At 59.0% G+C, this 16,099-nt stretch overlaps 1 protein-coding gene across 1 annotated transcript; it reads right to left on the bottom strand.

Moving 5' to 3' along the window:
- Positions 1–5,219: 5,219 nt before the first annotated feature.
- On the bottom strand, positions 5,220–10,921 carry AMOTL2 (angiomotin like 2). The gene is given in 11 exon segments (XM_065747901.1): positions 5,220–5,370; positions 5,540–5,677; positions 5,840–6,012; positions 6,147–6,439; positions 6,538–6,833; positions 7,518–7,610; positions 7,830–7,974; positions 8,754–8,985; positions 10,055–10,164; positions 10,166–10,761; positions 10,842–10,921. Coding segments are annotated over 10 exon segments (2,103 nt in total). The 5' UTR covers positions 10,730–10,761; positions 10,842–10,921; the 3' UTR covers positions 5,220–5,311.
- Positions 10,922–16,099: the final 5,178 nt, after the last annotated feature.

Here is a 16,099-nt window from a genome sequence, read left to right as displayed (position 1 = left end):
AATGTTTTGGTGTTCTTTTCTTTTTTTTCTTTTTCCCTTCGCTTGCTCCTCTGAAATATGCAGCCATGGCAACCGGCCGCAGGAGCGAATTCCCCCCCATCCTCCAGTCCGTCTCTGGGGTCCGAATTCCTGCCGATCCCCCCCATCCCCGGAGCAGACACACACGCGTGCTGAACCCTGCCCTGCCCCTCCGTGCACCCACAAACACCCAATCAGACCCGGCAGGCATCCCCGAGCCCCCTGCCGGGGCAAACAGCACCGTCCGGCTCTGGCATTTTTGGGAGCAGCATCGGGCTGGAATGCGGCCCTTGGCGTCGGGACAGGAGCTGACATTCCCAGCTCGGCCCGAAGAATGTGGACACGGTGTTCGCTCCAGGCTCCGGAGTTCATTCACCCACGAGGGGGGAATGCCGGGACCTCGGTGTCCAGGAGCTCCCTTCCCGCTGCCCCTCCAGCACACCTAACGGAGGGCTGAGCCGCTCTTCGGATGCTTTACAATGCCTCTCCCCGCTGGGATCGCAGCCCGGCATCCCATTTGTTTGGAGCAGGGATTCAGCAACCCAAATAGTTATGCGCTCCCGCGGTTCTCTCCGGTTCGTGGGGCTGAAATCAGTCGCGGTGCAGCCCCGACCCTCCGGCTGATGCAGAAATCAAGCGTGTTTCGGGGAAGGGTCACCCTGAACGAGGACGCCTGGGGATGTGAAAGCGGCTCCTAAAAACGCAGACGGGCGTGTGAGCCGCGGGGCCAGCCCCGAAATAGCGGCGGGGCGGCAGCGCGGGGCCGCTCTATTTGGGGCCGCCACGGCTCCTGCCCCGCTCCGAGCTGTGAGTGCTCCGGATAAACCCTCCCGGAGGAGGAGGGAGCCGGGCCAGTTTTCCGCATTATTTCATTTTCTTAGAATTTCCTCCATCAGTTCCGTTTTATTATTATTATTTTCCTTATTCCTCCCCTCCCCCCTCTCCCCTCTCAGTTTTTTTGGACAGCTGGAATTAAAAAAAAAAACATTTGTGTCACCACGGCAACGTGCTCCGAAACTTCTGGTGGTGTTGGGATGCGCCAGGATCTGCCGGGCTCTGCGTGGGGCTCCCCACTGCTCCCCACTGCCTGCACACACTGCTGTGGGATCCTGCTGCCATCGCCATTACCTGGGAGCGGAGGCCGACCCTCACCTCTCGCACTGGATCCTAAGCCAAACAAACAAACAGGGTGTAAAAATGTGGGTGGGAATATTTTCCAGTGCACGTCATTCCCCTCCAAGGCCAAACCGCCGCTCGCTCTCGCTGTTCCTGGGCCTGAAAGCCGCTTTCCCATTACGGCACCGCGGATCCGTAAGGTCGCATCCCTTTCTGCTGCCCAGCAGCCGTGGCCGTGCTCCGAGGGCAGGCCCTGCTCCCTGCCCACCCGTTTCGGTGCGAGGTTGACTAAGAGCCAACAGAGCTCCTCCAAGCCGGGCAAACCCGGCATGTGTGCGTGATGAAAACCCACAGCCGCAGCCCTGTTGGCCGTTGACGTCCTTCAGTGTGCCCCAGAAGGGCGGGGACGCCGTGAGGATGTGGGTGCCCCATCGTGGAGGTGTAGGTTGGATGGGGCTCTGAGCAGCCCGGTCTGCTGGAGGTGCCCACGGCCAGCTGGCTGCAGCTGTGTGGTCTTTAGGGTCCCTTCCGACCCAAACTGTTCTGCCATGCTGTAATTGCAGCCGGTGTTTGCCTGTGGGCTCACCCGACCCAGCTCTTCGCTTGGTGACGTGAGCGTGCCAAAATCCAGCTGGGTTTTGGGTGGGATGGGGGTGGGGACAGGGAGCTCGGAGCTCCCGCTGCACAGCTGGAGGCATTGGGGGTTGCACCGAGCTCCATCACCAGGAGGTGTCAAAGAAAGGGAAAATTCCAGGGTGGTGGTCAGCCCCAACATGAAACATTTCAAGGAGACCTCGAACACCAACAGCTGTGCCATCGCAGGCATCAGGAGCTGAAAATTCCCACTCCTTTGCTCTGCCTGAAGCCAATTGTTCTCCTTAAGTTTGAGGAAAGTATCTCTGTAAATTCCTGAAGCATGAGAGCAGTGAAAAGTACGGACTTTCTCTTGGATCAGCAAACAAGAATTCTTACACATTTGTGGTTTTTGAAGAGTTTCAGCCCTGAAATGGAAAGGAAAGCGAATCGTGTAGGAGCAAAGCAGCACTGCAGAGGGACAAAGCACGCCCCAAAGCAAAGCCCACGGGACATCCAGCCCCACTAAGGGGCAGAAGGGCCCCGCTGACTCCCAGCCTGAGCTCTGTAGCCCATTGAAGGCTGGGTGATGCAGCAGAGTTACCCATGGCATCATACATCCAGCTTTGGATTAGTTGCCTTCCAATTTCCACGTGAGTCTTTCCAAAGGCACGTTGGGAAACGGACAGCTTCAAAAAGCAGCCCGACCTCAGCAACCCAACCCTCACCCAAAAGGACATCCGTCGACCTCAAAACCTTTCCCTCACCTCTCCCCATTGCTGAGCGCTGTGTCGGCCCTGCAGGTGGGAGAGGTGCCCCGAGGCCGCCCCATCCCGATGACTCCATCCCAACATCTGCCCTCAGATCTGAGCGCGAGTCATGGGATGGGTGGAATGGAGCGGGGTGCCCTTGGCCATGCCCGGAAGGTTGGGAGCTGTCCAGGGATGGAAAGCCCACGGATTGCCACGCACAGAGCCCCGGAGCGGGGCAGGGAGCTCATCGTGGGTTTGTCAGGGTCATGGAGGTGGTGGGAAGGAAAGGGAAGGGAGAGAGAGGGAAGGAGAAGGGGGAAAAAAAAAAGTCTCAGAAACCGCAGGGAATTTTTTGCCTTTTTAGAATACTGGGAAGAGAAAAAATAGCCACAGTTATTCGAAGCATCCCGGATAATAACAGCCTGTTTACTGTTTGCATGCAAAGATGGCAGGCAGGCGGCGCGGCGGAGAGGAATGAGGAATTCACCTGGTGCACTCCGGCCGAGGAAGAGGAGGAGGAGGAGGGCTGGGGCTGAGGAAGGAGCAGCCCTGCAGTGGTGAGAGCTGGCGTGGCGGGCAGAGCTTCATTCCTGCACCCGGAGCAAGCCGGGGCGTGAGGCTGCACGCTCTGCCCAACTGGTTTGCTGTGCCCCACAGCTCGCCCCTGCACGGGTCCTCCTCCATCAGATGGGGCTCTGCTCGAGGTCAGGGGAAATCCCCCTTCTGCCTAATCCTGATGGAGGGTGGGGATCCAGGGGCTTTTTAAAGTGGTGCTTTCCATCCCAAGGAGGTTGTGACGGGCTCCTATTTCCCCTTCCAGACGTAGCACCTGGCTGGTGGAAATGGAGAGAACAGAGGTGGGAGGATGAGGAGGCCCAGCCCCAGGGATGCTCTGAGGACCAAGCTCCATCCTCAGCCCGGATGCGGGGATGATGGATATGTGGATGCAGGGATGCAGGGATCGAGGCCGCAGGAGTGCAGGGATGAAAGACTGAGGATGTGGAGACCCAGGGATACAAAGACTCAGAGAACCAGGGATGCAAGGACTGGGAATGAAAGGATGGGAGCAGAAGCCCTGGTTTCCTCTCAGCACTTCGGCTGAGACAGCAAACGGATCCCTGGTGACCTCCCACCCTCACCTGAGCAGGAGCTGGTGTGGGATGAAGGACAGTGGATGCAAGCAATGCTGCTGATGGCACAACCCCGAGGAGAGGGCAAGAGCGGAGATAACACGAGGACAAAACGTCAGCTTTTGGAGCCTGTCTGCACACCGCTTTCTCCCCTCCCAGCAGGATTTGGGAGGCATTTCCCAGGGGTGGACGCAGCTGCAGGATCGCGGTGGGTCTCTGCTCCTCGCCCCTTCATGGACACGCATGCTGATCCACATCAGGCTGCTCCTCGAGCTCAAAAGCAACCCCACGAGACAAACAAGCTCAACCCTGCTGGCGCATCCACAGGAGAAGCCAGGGCCTCCTGCCCCACTGACAGGTGGGCTTCGGGATTTTCCTCCCTCTTCCTCACGCGTTTCGCTTCATTTTACCCGCAGCTCTTGTAAAAGCCGCCTGCAAGCAGCCAGACCTGCCGCCAGCCCGACCTGCATCCGGATTTGGGTAAATAAAGCAGCGGGCGTGAGCGCTGCGGAATGCCAGGAATGCTGCAGCCCTTCCCAGGCGGCGCGGGGAGCGGGGAAAGCAACGCAGGTAGGGCCCCACGAGGACGCAGGAGCGAAGCTCAGGGCTTCGCATCTCCCCGAGCCACCCCTACAGGGATGGAGAGCTGCCCCACAGCCACGGGAACCCCGAACGCTCGGGCACCGTGCACCGAAAGAGCAACAGGGGGGAGCTGCGCGGGTCGGTCGTTTTTCGGTTTTGTTTTTTTTTAATTGATTTTTTTATTAAAATATTGTTATACCAAGTGGAATGCTACAGCAATCTCGGTACAGGGCGGCGGAACGAAACAGCCAGGGCTGTGTTTAAATACTTCAGATAACTTAAAAACGCAACAAACAAGAACTCATCGTCTTTGGCAGGGAAAAAAGTTCACAGCACAAAAAAAAAATACTTAAGAAGAAATACCAATATTAATATAAAATATATTAACTCGTGTGTGTGTGTTCGTGGGGGGGGGGGTTCCTCTTTTTTGTTTTGTTTTCTACTTTGTAAACAATGCATGAGAACAGAACGCATTTTTTACGGGTCTGAGAGAGAAAATAAAAAATGCAGTTGTCCAGCAAATGCACACGTTTGAAGAAGAAAGGAAAAAAAATACATTATATATATATAGAGATGGATGAAGGGCAGGGCTGGGGAGTGGCTGAGTTCTGAGGGCCGAGAGGTCGGCGTTGGCTACGGGCAGAAGCCAGCTGCCAGTAGAGGAGGGGGGCACGGGCCGTGCTTGCTCCACTCTGAGCATCTCACCTCTTCTCCCCCGACTTCCTTTCTATTATCCATTTGTCCTCTTTCGTTTCGCTGTGCCCCATTCCCTCCCTGTGCGAGGAAAGGTGGGATGCACCCAGGGCTCTCCCAGCAGCTCCTGAGGCGGGGATGGAGATGGAAAGGAGCTGGCAAGGGAAGGATGGGAAGAAAGCCCAGGAGAAGAGGGGAAGGAGGCTGAAATGATAAATACATTTGCTCCTGTCCTACAAAACAGGGGTGTATTTACAGGGAGTTGTATCCTCTGGGCCTCCAGGGGCCAGGCACTGCAGTGTCCCCGCGGACACACGGTGGGGACGGTGGCAGAGATGGGACGTGGAGGACCACGCTGTCACCACTCCTCTTTGGCCAGTTCCATCGTTGTGATGGTGGCTCTCCCTGGCCATAGCTGGAAAGTTGAAGCCGGGAGCCAACAGAGCCTTAAATCAAGATCTCCACCATGTCAGACAGGTCTGGGGCTCTGGGGATGGCTGAGCTCTCTGCAGAGAAACGAAGTGAGAACATGAGATCCGGAAAACGGAGTATGGTTGTCCTCCTAGAGCCGGACTGCTTCAGAGAGCTCGGATTTGCAGTTGCAACTCAAAGCCCAGCCCCATTCCCTGGGTCCCCCACAACCCTTGAAGCATCCCTGGGAAGTGCAGGACTCACCTGGTGAGCTGGCCGGGCACTCCGCACCCTCAGCCCGGCTCTGTGCCATCCCATCTGTCTGTGTGCTGCCATCCTTGCTGCCGTGCTTGGCGTGGGAGGGCAGGGGCACCGATGCTGCCTCATCTGTAGCAGTTTTGCCTGCCAGAGGAGACAGCGTGAGGAATCTGTCAGCAGCACAGGAGAAATCCCACCCAAAACGCTCCCAGATCTCCCAGTTACTGAGAGCCACCTGCAAAGTTACAAAGGGAAATTCTAGGCTGCTCCTTGCTGGAGGCAAAGAGGGCTGCGATCCCCTTTTACCTGTGCTGCCACGGGATGTGCCCTCTGCAGCTGAGGCAGCAAAGACGGACGGTACGGACTTGGCCGGCCGCAGGGAGCCCTGCAGGGCTTTGCTGGGATCCCTCCGCGAGCGCTGCTGCAGGACTTTGATGACAGCATCTTTCTCCAGAATTTGGGCATGAAGAGCTTTCAACCTGGAGAGATGAAGAGGGAGAAGTTGAGATGAAAAGGAGGACCTCGCGATGGAGCGCTGGGTGAAACCTCACCGGGGTCACTTGGCCCACTGGGGATGCTCGCAACGAGCAGCTTGTTGGGAAGGTGGGGCTACCTGTTCTCCATCTCCTGGTGCTTGTGGTTGGCCAGCAGGAGGTCCTCGTTGAAGCTGCTATTGGGTGAGTGCCGTGGAGAGTGGCTGATGAGGGTGGTGTCCCGCTGGGCAGCAGCAGTGGCGGCGGCATCCATGGCAAACTGCCGCATGGTGCACTCCTCCAGGTACTTCTGCTCCCACTTGGTCATGTCAGCCTCCAGGGCCAGGATCTTCTCCTCCTTCTCCCTCAGCTGCTCGGACAGCCTGTGGGCGCTCAGCTCGGGCGTCCCTCCGCCTGCAGTTCCCACCTGCCTCTGCAGCAGCCAAGAAACGACCCAGAGAGAAGGTGAGGAGATGCCAGGATGAGCATCCCCAGGGACCATGCAGTGAGTGGGTGCCAGGATGCCCTCACCTGCTGAGCCCGCAGCATCTTCAGCTCCTGCTCCAGGCGGGTGCGCAGCCGCAGCTCGAGCTGCTCCCGCTTCTCACAGGCAGCCTGGAGCTGGCCCAGGGCTGCCTGCAGCCGCTCCACCTTCTCCACATACGCCCGTTTCTTCCTCAGCTCGGCCTCTGCCTTGGCTGCCCGTGCCTGGGCACTGCCCAGCGCCTGTTCCAGCAGCTCTGCCCGCCGGCGCTGGTCCTCGTTGGCGCTGCGCAGCAGGGAGGCTTCCCGCTCCAGCTTCTCCTTCTCCTGCTGGTGCTCATAGCCTGCAAAGAAACACCCTGCTAAGACTCGGAGGCACGGTGCTAGGGGGTGAAAAAGCCCACAGAAGCTCCCAAGGAAAGAGGCGGTGGCCACGGTTCTCCACACAGCTGTGTGGTGCCAGCAGCCCTTGCCTGGCACACGAGGTGTGTTGGGGCCAGGTGGCAACCCTGCAGCACAGACTTCAGAACACGGACACGTCCCGATGGACTGAGGCACCAGCATGGAAACTTGCTGCACCTTTTGGCAAATTACAGCCAAAAATTCGGCCTAGAAAATCTGTCCTAGCTTACACCTCGTTGTTGCAAAGAAGGTGACATGATTCCTTCCCGACACTAACACCAGCTCTCCGATGAAATAATGCTCAGGAGAAGTAGAGATGGATTTTGGTGTCTCTCTCCCCCCAGAAAAGAAATTCCAGTTTGCACAGGAGAGACACATGGGAAGGGCTGGGCAAGCACAGGGAGGGAGTGAGGACTTTGTGCTGGAAGAGCCAGCGAACGGCAGCAGGAATGTGGAGAATGCAGGTCACCCCGCCGGCCGGCCGGGATTAATGGCTCGCATCCAGCGCCCCGAGCAGCACAGCCCTCCCTGGGGAAGGGCAAAAAGCTCCCACCCGTCACCTCCTCCTCCGGCATAAAGCCCCCAGCAGTGGCAAGCCAGGCAAAGTCAAGCCCCCGGGGACTCACTCTGTGCCAGGAGCTTCGCCACCGTGCCCTGGTTGCTCTCCTGGTTCTCCTGGGCCTTGCTGGCCAGCTGCTTGTTGGCAGATTCCAAGCGTTCTGGTGCAAGAACACAAATGAAAATTGAGATGTTAAAAACCGTTCTGGACAGATGAAGCAAGATCCCACCCACCTACCCCCTCCCACCTGTGAAAACACTCAGACCAACACATCGGGGAAAGGCTGATGGACAGAGAGTGTCTGCAGGGAGAGAGGCAAGGAGGGGCCTGGAACAGAAGCACAGGAGTTACGGGGCCAACGGACCGCAGCCGCTCTCACCTTTCAGGTCTCGGTTGAAGTCCTGCAGCCGTCGCATCTCCCCGTCTCTCTTGGTCCTCATGGCTTTCTCCAGTGCCTCCCGCTTGGAGGACGCCTTCATGAGGTTTTCATAATCCTCTGAGATGCGCTGGATCTCAGTTTCCAGCTGGGAAGGAGGAAGTGACGGGCGGGGGTGAGATATTTGTGGAATGAGGAAAAGAAAGGCAGATGCTGGCAAAATATCAGCCAGGCTCAGGACCTGTCCTGCACTGCCAACAACGCTCAGCAAACCCACAGAGGATGGGCAGGAACCACAGAGTGAGAAACCCCCGCTACAACACGTGTTTTGGGGCGAAACTCCTTCCTCTTTTGCTTTCAGCCTTGTGGGTGCAGAGGGAGCTCTCTTGCCTTAGCATGGATTTGGCTGAGTACGGTTCCCCCAGGGTTGGCCCAGCTTCTCCCCGTGCCTCCCAGTGTCCGTCTGTCCAGCAGGGAACAGCCCTGCCCTTGTGCAGAGCTGCACAAAGGACTTTCTGTGGTGGCTGGGCACGCTCCTGGGGCGGGTGGAGACAGCCTGAGTGCTACGGGAGGCTCAGAATGGGCTCTTTTTCCCCTCTCTTCCACACTTGGCCAAGGAGCTGCACTGCCACTGAAGCACAGCTGCTTGCTGCGGGGGGCAGCCACCGGAGGGAGGGGGCAGAGATTAAATCACGAAAGGGGGGTGAATTTTCACAGCAGCTGCTTGATCCTGCCCCAGGCGGCAAGGAAACAAATGCACGAGGGGCAAAAACAAGGGACAAAGCCACAGTGTGCAGATGAAACCAGCTCCCAGCCCAGACCTGCTGCCTGTGGCACGAGCTCACTGAGTCGTCCCCATCCCAAACAGCGGGGCTGGGGTCCCACATCCCACTCCAACACGCAGACAGGGAGCAGAGGCCAGCTCACCTTCTGGATCCGGCTGGCTTTCTCCGTGCAGCTCTCCAGCTCCCGTCGCAGCCTCTCGTTGTCCAGCAGCAGCCTCTCGTTCTCCCGCAGCACCGCGTCCACCTGGGCCAGCTGGCTGCCGGCAGAGGCCGCCTGCGCGCTCACCAGGGCCTCCATACCGGCGGGGCTGAGCGAGCCCAGCGTGCTCGGAGGGGGCAGGAACGCCGTGGGGACGGGTGCTGGCATCAGCCTGCTGGGGGGCAAAGAGAGGGATGCTCAGCGGCTTCGTGGGGATGAACACACAGACCAGCTCCAGCACCCCGGAGTTGCCCTCTGCCAACCAACCCGTGTGGATACACAAAGCTGCTGGGGGAAGAGGGCTCAGGGAGCACCCAATCTGCCCTGCACATAAAGTACAAAGGAAAGCCCATCTCACAGTGCTGCACGCAGCTGGAGCACCTCCACACGTGGGGTTTAAGCACCTGAGAACACTGGGACCTGAGTGCTAGGTCAGAGGGGCTCAGTCCCACCCTGCTGCTGGGGGATGCGGTCAGGGAAACCTCAGAGAAGGATGCTCCTTGGAAGCCTGCAGCACTACCACTCCTCCTTATTTTCTGGGCACAGAAGGCTCCTGGCAGGGCTCCCAGCTCGAAGCCTTGCCACCACACTGTTAATACAGCCTTCATTCTATCACTCAAGAGTTCCTCGACATCCCACGGCTGCTCGGCTGTCCTGAGCCACGCAGACACCCTGCTGCAGCCGCCCCACTGGAGCCGTGATCCAGGAGTGAGGAAGAACAAATGCATCTTCCTCACAGCTCCCCTTCCCCTCTTTGTTCCCTGGAAGGAGAGCGTTTCCTGCCAGAGATGCTATCGCTCCCTGCCCTGGTAAGTCAGCTCGGGGCTCCTGCCTATAGCGATTCTGGGCTGGAATGCCGCGCTCCCAGCCACCCCAAGCACCAGGAGATGCCCAAATCTCTGCACCCACAGATCTCGAAGCAGAGCCAGGCTTTGCTGGAGATGTCAGTGGGCTGGAAGGAAGGAGCAGCGCCCAGGGCTCCCATCCACACCACTGGAAGGCACGGGGCCGGGGGCAACCTCAGCCGGGGACAGCCAGGCAGCTTTTTCCACTCCGAACAGCACATTTTCCTTCCACGCTGGCCCATGCCTGTTCCGAATTTAGCCGTTTCCTGACCTGCCTCCAAGTTAACCCCGCATCCCTCCCAGAGCAGCGGAGCTTTCACTGCCGGTTGGAAACACCGAACCAGCTGGGGCAGAGCGGGGCCAGCCCGCAGCCGAGAAGCGGCGAGGGCCGCGGGTTACCTGACTTCGGGGTGCTGGAAGCCGGCCCCGTCGCGAGAGCAGGGCCGAGACAGGTAAGCGACGGCCGCCTCCTGGCTGGGAAGGATGTAGGGGTACTCCGGGGGGGGGCCCGCGCGGCTCCGTGCCCTCGGGTCGCTGCCCTCGCAGGGTGTAATGCCGGGAGAGCTGCGGGTAGCTGTGGGACGAGCTGATGGGGCCGTGAGCTTTGGCCCCGTTCCTTTCTAGCGACATCTGCATCAGCCGCTCGCTCAGCGACCGCACGTGGCCGTGCTTCAGCTCCTTGAGGGCGTCGTCGGGGCGCCGGCTGCCGCCGTGCTGCTGCCCGCCCCGCTGCCCCGCGTAGTACTGCGAGTGCGCCTTGGCCTCCTCGTAGCTGGGCAGCTCCTCGCCCTTGTGCTGGGGCTGGGCCGGGCGGTAACCGCCGTGCTCGGAGTAGAGGTGGTCGGCGTGGTGCTCCTGGCCCTGCGGCTCCTGCCGGGCGGACTGCGGCACCATCTGGCCCTCGTCCTGGGTCAGGCTCTCCAGCGAGGAGCGGGGGCTGCCGGCCGTGCCGCCGCGCAGTGCCTGCTGCTGGATGGCCAGCAGCGTGCGGTTCTCCGTCAGGTTCCCGTAGCGCAGCTGCTCCTGGATCAGGCGGTGCAGGACAGTCCCGCTCGAGTCCTCCGCCGTCCTCATCTCCGCCGTCCGTCCGTGGGCTCTACGGGCACCTGCGGGAGGGGGAACACGGGGACGTCAGCGCGGGGAGCGCGGCTGTGCGAGCCGGCGGGGCCGGGGGAGCGGCACTTACCGGGACATGGCGGAGCAGCGCGGCAGCGTTACCGCCCGAGGAACGAGGCCGCTGCCGACTGCGGGCCCCGACGGTAGCGGGGGCCGGGCCCGGGCGCTGCTATGCCCGGAATGCGGGGCCGGACCCGCCCCGCCCCGCCCCGCCGCCACCGCCTCCTCCTCCTCCTCGCTCCGCCGCCAGGGGGAGCGGCGGCCGTCCCGCCGCCATTTCGGGCTCGGAGGGTCGGTGCTGAGGGGGGGGGGGAGAGAGAGAGGGGCCGAGGCCGCAGCTGCCGCCCGGGGGGGGCCGCGAGGCTCTGCCCGCCAGCTGCCCGCCTGCATAAATCTTCGTGCCTGATCCCGGCCCCGAGAGACGCGCCATTGTCTCCCGGCCCCGCAAAAAGCCGCGGCCCCATCTGCTCTGCCCTCTGCCAGCGCTGCTCCCCTTCTTTCCCCCCCCACCCTTCAACACCCCCCCCCGCCCCGGGGACGGCTCGGTCCCGCAGGCTGCACGGTGGCTCTACGCCTTCCCTTGGGGGGGGCACAGCAGGCCGGGCCCCGCGGGACGGAGCCGTGGGGTGCACGGGGAACGGAGCCGTTTCCCCCCCCATCACCCCGTGCACCCCAGGCACGTCCAGCCGCGGGGCCCCGAGACGGCAGATGGCCCGAGGGGCGGCGGAGGGGCAGGTGCAGGGAAAATTGCTAATTAGATACGGGACATTAAGCTCTCATTCTTGAGGGAGGGAATTTGGCACCTTCCAAAGGCCGAACAAAGCCCGGTGCGGGGCCGTCGGGCTCTTCCCTTTGCCATCCTCGGAGGCTTTGTGTGGGGGGACAGGAGGGGGACAGGCTGCTCCCCTGCCGGCCCCCAGCGACGGAGGCATTGGGCTTAACGTTCGGCTCATTGAGCGCTAACGGGGCTGAGAAACGAGAGCCCTGCGAACAGCACAGGTGTGGGTGAGATCCCAAACCCCAGCCGGGGTCTCCTCAGCGTGCTGGATGTCCTCCCCCCCCATCTCATCCAGCAGCCTTATCTATGCCTGCGTCATCCCGCTTCCCCTCCTATCTCAACACCGCACTATTTTTGGCAGCAGGAAACCCCTCCTGGGCTGATAACACCACTTTGGAAAGTGATGTGAAGAGGAAAAAGCCCTCCTCTCCTATCTTTCTTTCTAACATGGGAGACAGGGGAAGCTTCCACCTTCCCACGTTGCCCTGGAGGAGCTTAGTGAGCTGCTTGGTGCACATCTTCCCCATCCACAGACCCTGTGCCCCTCATCAAGGGGACGGGGCACGCAGAGCTCGGGGCAGCTTTGCAGGGAAGGGATGCGGGGCTGTGCTGGAGACGTGGTGTCGGTTGGAGGCAGGATGCTCGGGATGCTTGTGATTGCCCACTGCCGTCCCAGAGCTTCAGATCCTCTGAGCTGTGAGATCAGAAAGCAGATGTTGGCGTCTCCGCTTTTAGGAGTAGCAGGTGGACCAGCAGAACCGGTGGGGTTTTTAGTGGAAGGATGCGCTTGTGGACCAGAAGACGTGGAAGTGGTTTCACCTCCCTGCAGCCCCAAAACGCAGGGGGGTAAAAGTGCGGGTGTTGGAGCTCCGGGCTCCTCAGTGACACAGAGCTCGGCGATGCCAAGCCCTGCTGCTGAGCTCATCGCCAGCCTTATCAGTGAGGCGTTGCAGCGAGCTGAATGAGCCAAGAAAATACTCGCCGGATGAGATCACCTTGGCTTTCTTCGCGGCTCCCAACTGCCACTCCCGAGCCCTGAAGCTGGGGAGGATGCGTATGATGGAGGGGTTTGTGGCCAGCGAGCTGCTTGTGGAGGGATGGTGACAGCACATGGGCAGCCTGGTGCCACGTCCACCCAGCCCTGGCATGGCGAAAGCTCCCTCCTGCCTCTAAGTCCCTGCTTCAAAGCGAGAAATAAAAACACGGCTCGGGGAACCACGCAGGCACCTGTTCCCCATTCCCATGTGAGCTCGATCCACTGGGGCTGTCAACTCCCCCAGTTCTGTGAACAGCCCAACACTGAGACCTCAAGAATGTCCCTGGAGACATCTCCAGCCCGCGTCACCTCGGCTGGCACCGTGTCCTGGGACAAGCAGGGCAATGCCATGTCCTGCCTGGGTGCAGGGTGGCTGCTGCAGCTTTGGCTGTGGTGCCCATCACTGCTGCCCTGTTGTCCGTTCTTCCTTCTCAGCCAGCACCTTCCCACGTTTCACCCCAAAATCTGCATCTCAGCTCCCACCACGCTCAAGCACACGTAGGCATCTTCTGTCCCTACATCGAAGATGACGTGTGGACTTCTGGCTACGCTACGTGGTCATCAGAAAACGGGCCCGTGTCCTCTTCTCTGCATTTTAACCTCCCCCACTCTGTTCTTGAAATGAGTAATTTCCACTCCTGGATGTTAACTTGTCCTTTTCTGCTCCTGCCAGCCATCATTTGGCCGCATTCTCACCTTTGTGGCATTTTCTCTCTTTCCTGAGAAATGCAGATCCCTGGGTGTGATTTCCTGCCTGCAGGAGGGCTGGCAGGGACGGGGCTCCAGGACAGAGGAGGGTTGTCGGGTGACACAAGAGCAACTCATGTCACCTCTGTAGCCCTGTGGGCTATGGGACGCCTCCCAAGGGAAGGCCTGGCCTCACAGAACGAGGGCTGAAAGAGACTGAAAGAATAAAACTAGAAAGGTGAAAGAGCAAGTGTCCTCCCAAAGCCCCATCTCCCTCCTTCTCCAACAGGCTTCTTCTCAGGGCAGCTGGCCTGGTTTTTTATTTTTTTGAGTTAGCAGCCTGAGGGATTGTAAAAACCAGCCTGGAGCAGAGTACGGAACAGAGTGGGAATGATATTGAATGGTGGGAGGGAGGGATGGATGATCACCCTTTTTACCCCATTCAGTATGTAAAGGGGAGCTAAGAAGGGGGCAGACTTGCCACTGACATGATGACAGGGAGGGTGACAGCAGGCTGTCACTGCTCAAAAGCAGAGGATTGCCAGCAGGCTCCTTACTGAGATCTGGACTCCAGGCAAACCCTGCATGGGCATGAAGTGTGAAATGTCCCTCAATGCCCTCGTCACAACTTTTTGATCTCCTGTGGTGTGTGCTGACGGTTGTGAGAGCAACAGCTGGGCAGGTGTGGAGAGGGGAGGGTGAGGAGCATCTGCCTCCATACAGTTCCCTCTGGTGCAGCAAATGTCCGGAGGAAAGATCCAAGGGTGGGGAGGGGAGCAGGAGCTACTACAAGACTGCAGCGCCGACGCCGAGTTCTGATGCTGGCAGAGCAACCTTGCAGCGGAGCCGTGTGTTTTAGCTGCTCGATGATACAACAGAAAACGCCTCCAAAGCCCTGACCCACTGGTGCATTTCCTTAGCTCAGTGGAATTTCCGTTTCGTTCTTCCTCTCCCAGGCTCTTACCGAAAAATGGTGTCACCGTGCGCGTCCCTTGGGCGGGCTCTGGAGGGAGGCCAGCCTCGAGGTCCCTTTGTCGTGCTCCCCGTGGGTGCCAGGTTCAGCTCGCCCATTTATTAATCACCCAAGGCGACTCTGCTGGTCAAGGGAAGATTTATAAGGCGGGCAGGAAGTTCCTATTTTTACAGGAGTGCCTCAAACACACGCACGCAGTAGGAAAAGCAAACATTCCAGGCATGCCGAAGGATCCGCAGGATAAAAATTCCCCAAGCAGCCCAGATTAAGACACTCTCGGCACATGGAAACACTAACACCCCGACTCAAGGATTTAATTGTGTGATTTAGCAGGCAGCCCCTAAGCTCTGCGTGGAACAACCTGAATTAGATGGGAGAAGCCCCTGTGGGGGGGGGCAGAGAGAGAGGGGCAGCGGTGGTGCCCTCACTACAATAAAGGTCAGGGCTGGCCCCCGCCCCTTGCCTAGCTCTGCGTGGACACCAGGGTCTAGCAGCAGAAGTTTACATGAGTTTGCCTTTGGAAACTTTCAGCTTCTCTCAGCTTCACAATCCAGGCAAGGGTTAGTGAACCAGTGCAACGCCTGACCCCAGCCCGGTGGAGCAGAGATGGACGCTGCTCTGGCAGCGGTCGTTACTCCAGGTCAACACACATCACCTCCTCCCAAGTCCTGTGGGGGTGATCTCAGCCTAACGACACACTGCTCGGAGCTGAACACTGTCTGAGTTGGATGACAGCAGAATCTGGTCTCACCAGTGGCTTCCCAGGACAATCTGCCTCCTGGGCTGCCTGCCCAGCCTCGCTGCCAACTGCTTCCCAAGTGCTGCCACCTGATGAAGTGAGCAACAGCAATATTCTTTCATGCGTGGGTTTGGATTTGCAAAGAAACGTAAGAAAAGCAGAAGGTAAACAGCACTTGAAGTTGCTAAGTTTGCTCACAGCCTGAATTTTGTGCTTCCCCTTTTGCTTCTGTACTTCTCTGTCAAAGGAGCTGTGCAGCAGATTCACAGTAATGCTCTCAGACCTGATGACATGTTGGGTAATAACCTGAACTTCCTGACGGGCTCTGCATGTCTCTGGGTGAAGAAGAGGAAGAAGCACTGAAGAACAGTAAAGCAAAAAGGGTCAGAAATGTTTGTGGGCTGGAAATATCCTGGAAGCTGCTGGAGGAACTGAAGGGGGCTGATAAGGAAATAAAACATCTGCTGAAAGGGAGCGTTAAAGACAAACACGTGCATCCAGAAATGGCTCCTGGTGTAGACTCCATCAACCCTGCAGCTTATAATGAGATCAACTGGTGTTCTTGATTCTAAGTTCTTGTTCCCAGCTGAGGCCAGGCCGCCACAGCACGGCTGGGGAGGAGCCTTTCCCGTGCTACGAACCAGCTGCGTTTAGCACATTTAACGTGGCATTGCAGAGACGTGAGTCATCAGCACCAGCGTTGTTTTCACAGATATTCTCAGCGCAGATCCCCACCGCGGTATTTTTGTTTGCCCCTGACCGTAAAAAGATGACACATCCAGCTCATTCCACAATAACAAGACCTGGCCCACCATCTTCCTAGGAAAGGTAAACAAAAATCACACCTTGCAGCCCAACAGCCACAATTCACACTGCTCAGAAGGTGGTGTTGGGGTGACAGGAGCCCTGCAGAGCCCCTTGCTAGGGCTGGTCATCTTGGTGCTGCTGCTCCCATGGGCCTGTGTCCTTGCTGGGGATGTGGGGAGTGCAGGTGGTGGTGGGGGGAATGTTAAGGACGATGAGGTTTCCAGAAGGGAGAGCTGACCAGGATGCTCTGGGCACTTTTTCCCTGCCATGCCTTGCCCTACCCTTCCCTGAAGGCAAATCGGGATGGA

Source organism: Cyrtonyx montezumae, unplaced genomic scaffold (genome assembly GCF_038088225.1).
Source record: "Cyrtonyx montezumae isolate F1298 unplaced genomic scaffold, pur_monq_1.0 scaffold_5, whole genome shotgun sequence".
NCBI classification, from domain to species: Eukaryota; Metazoa; Chordata; class Aves; order Galliformes; family Odontophoridae; genus Cyrtonyx; species Cyrtonyx montezumae.
This window is presented reverse-complemented; position numbering and strand designations above follow the sequence as displayed.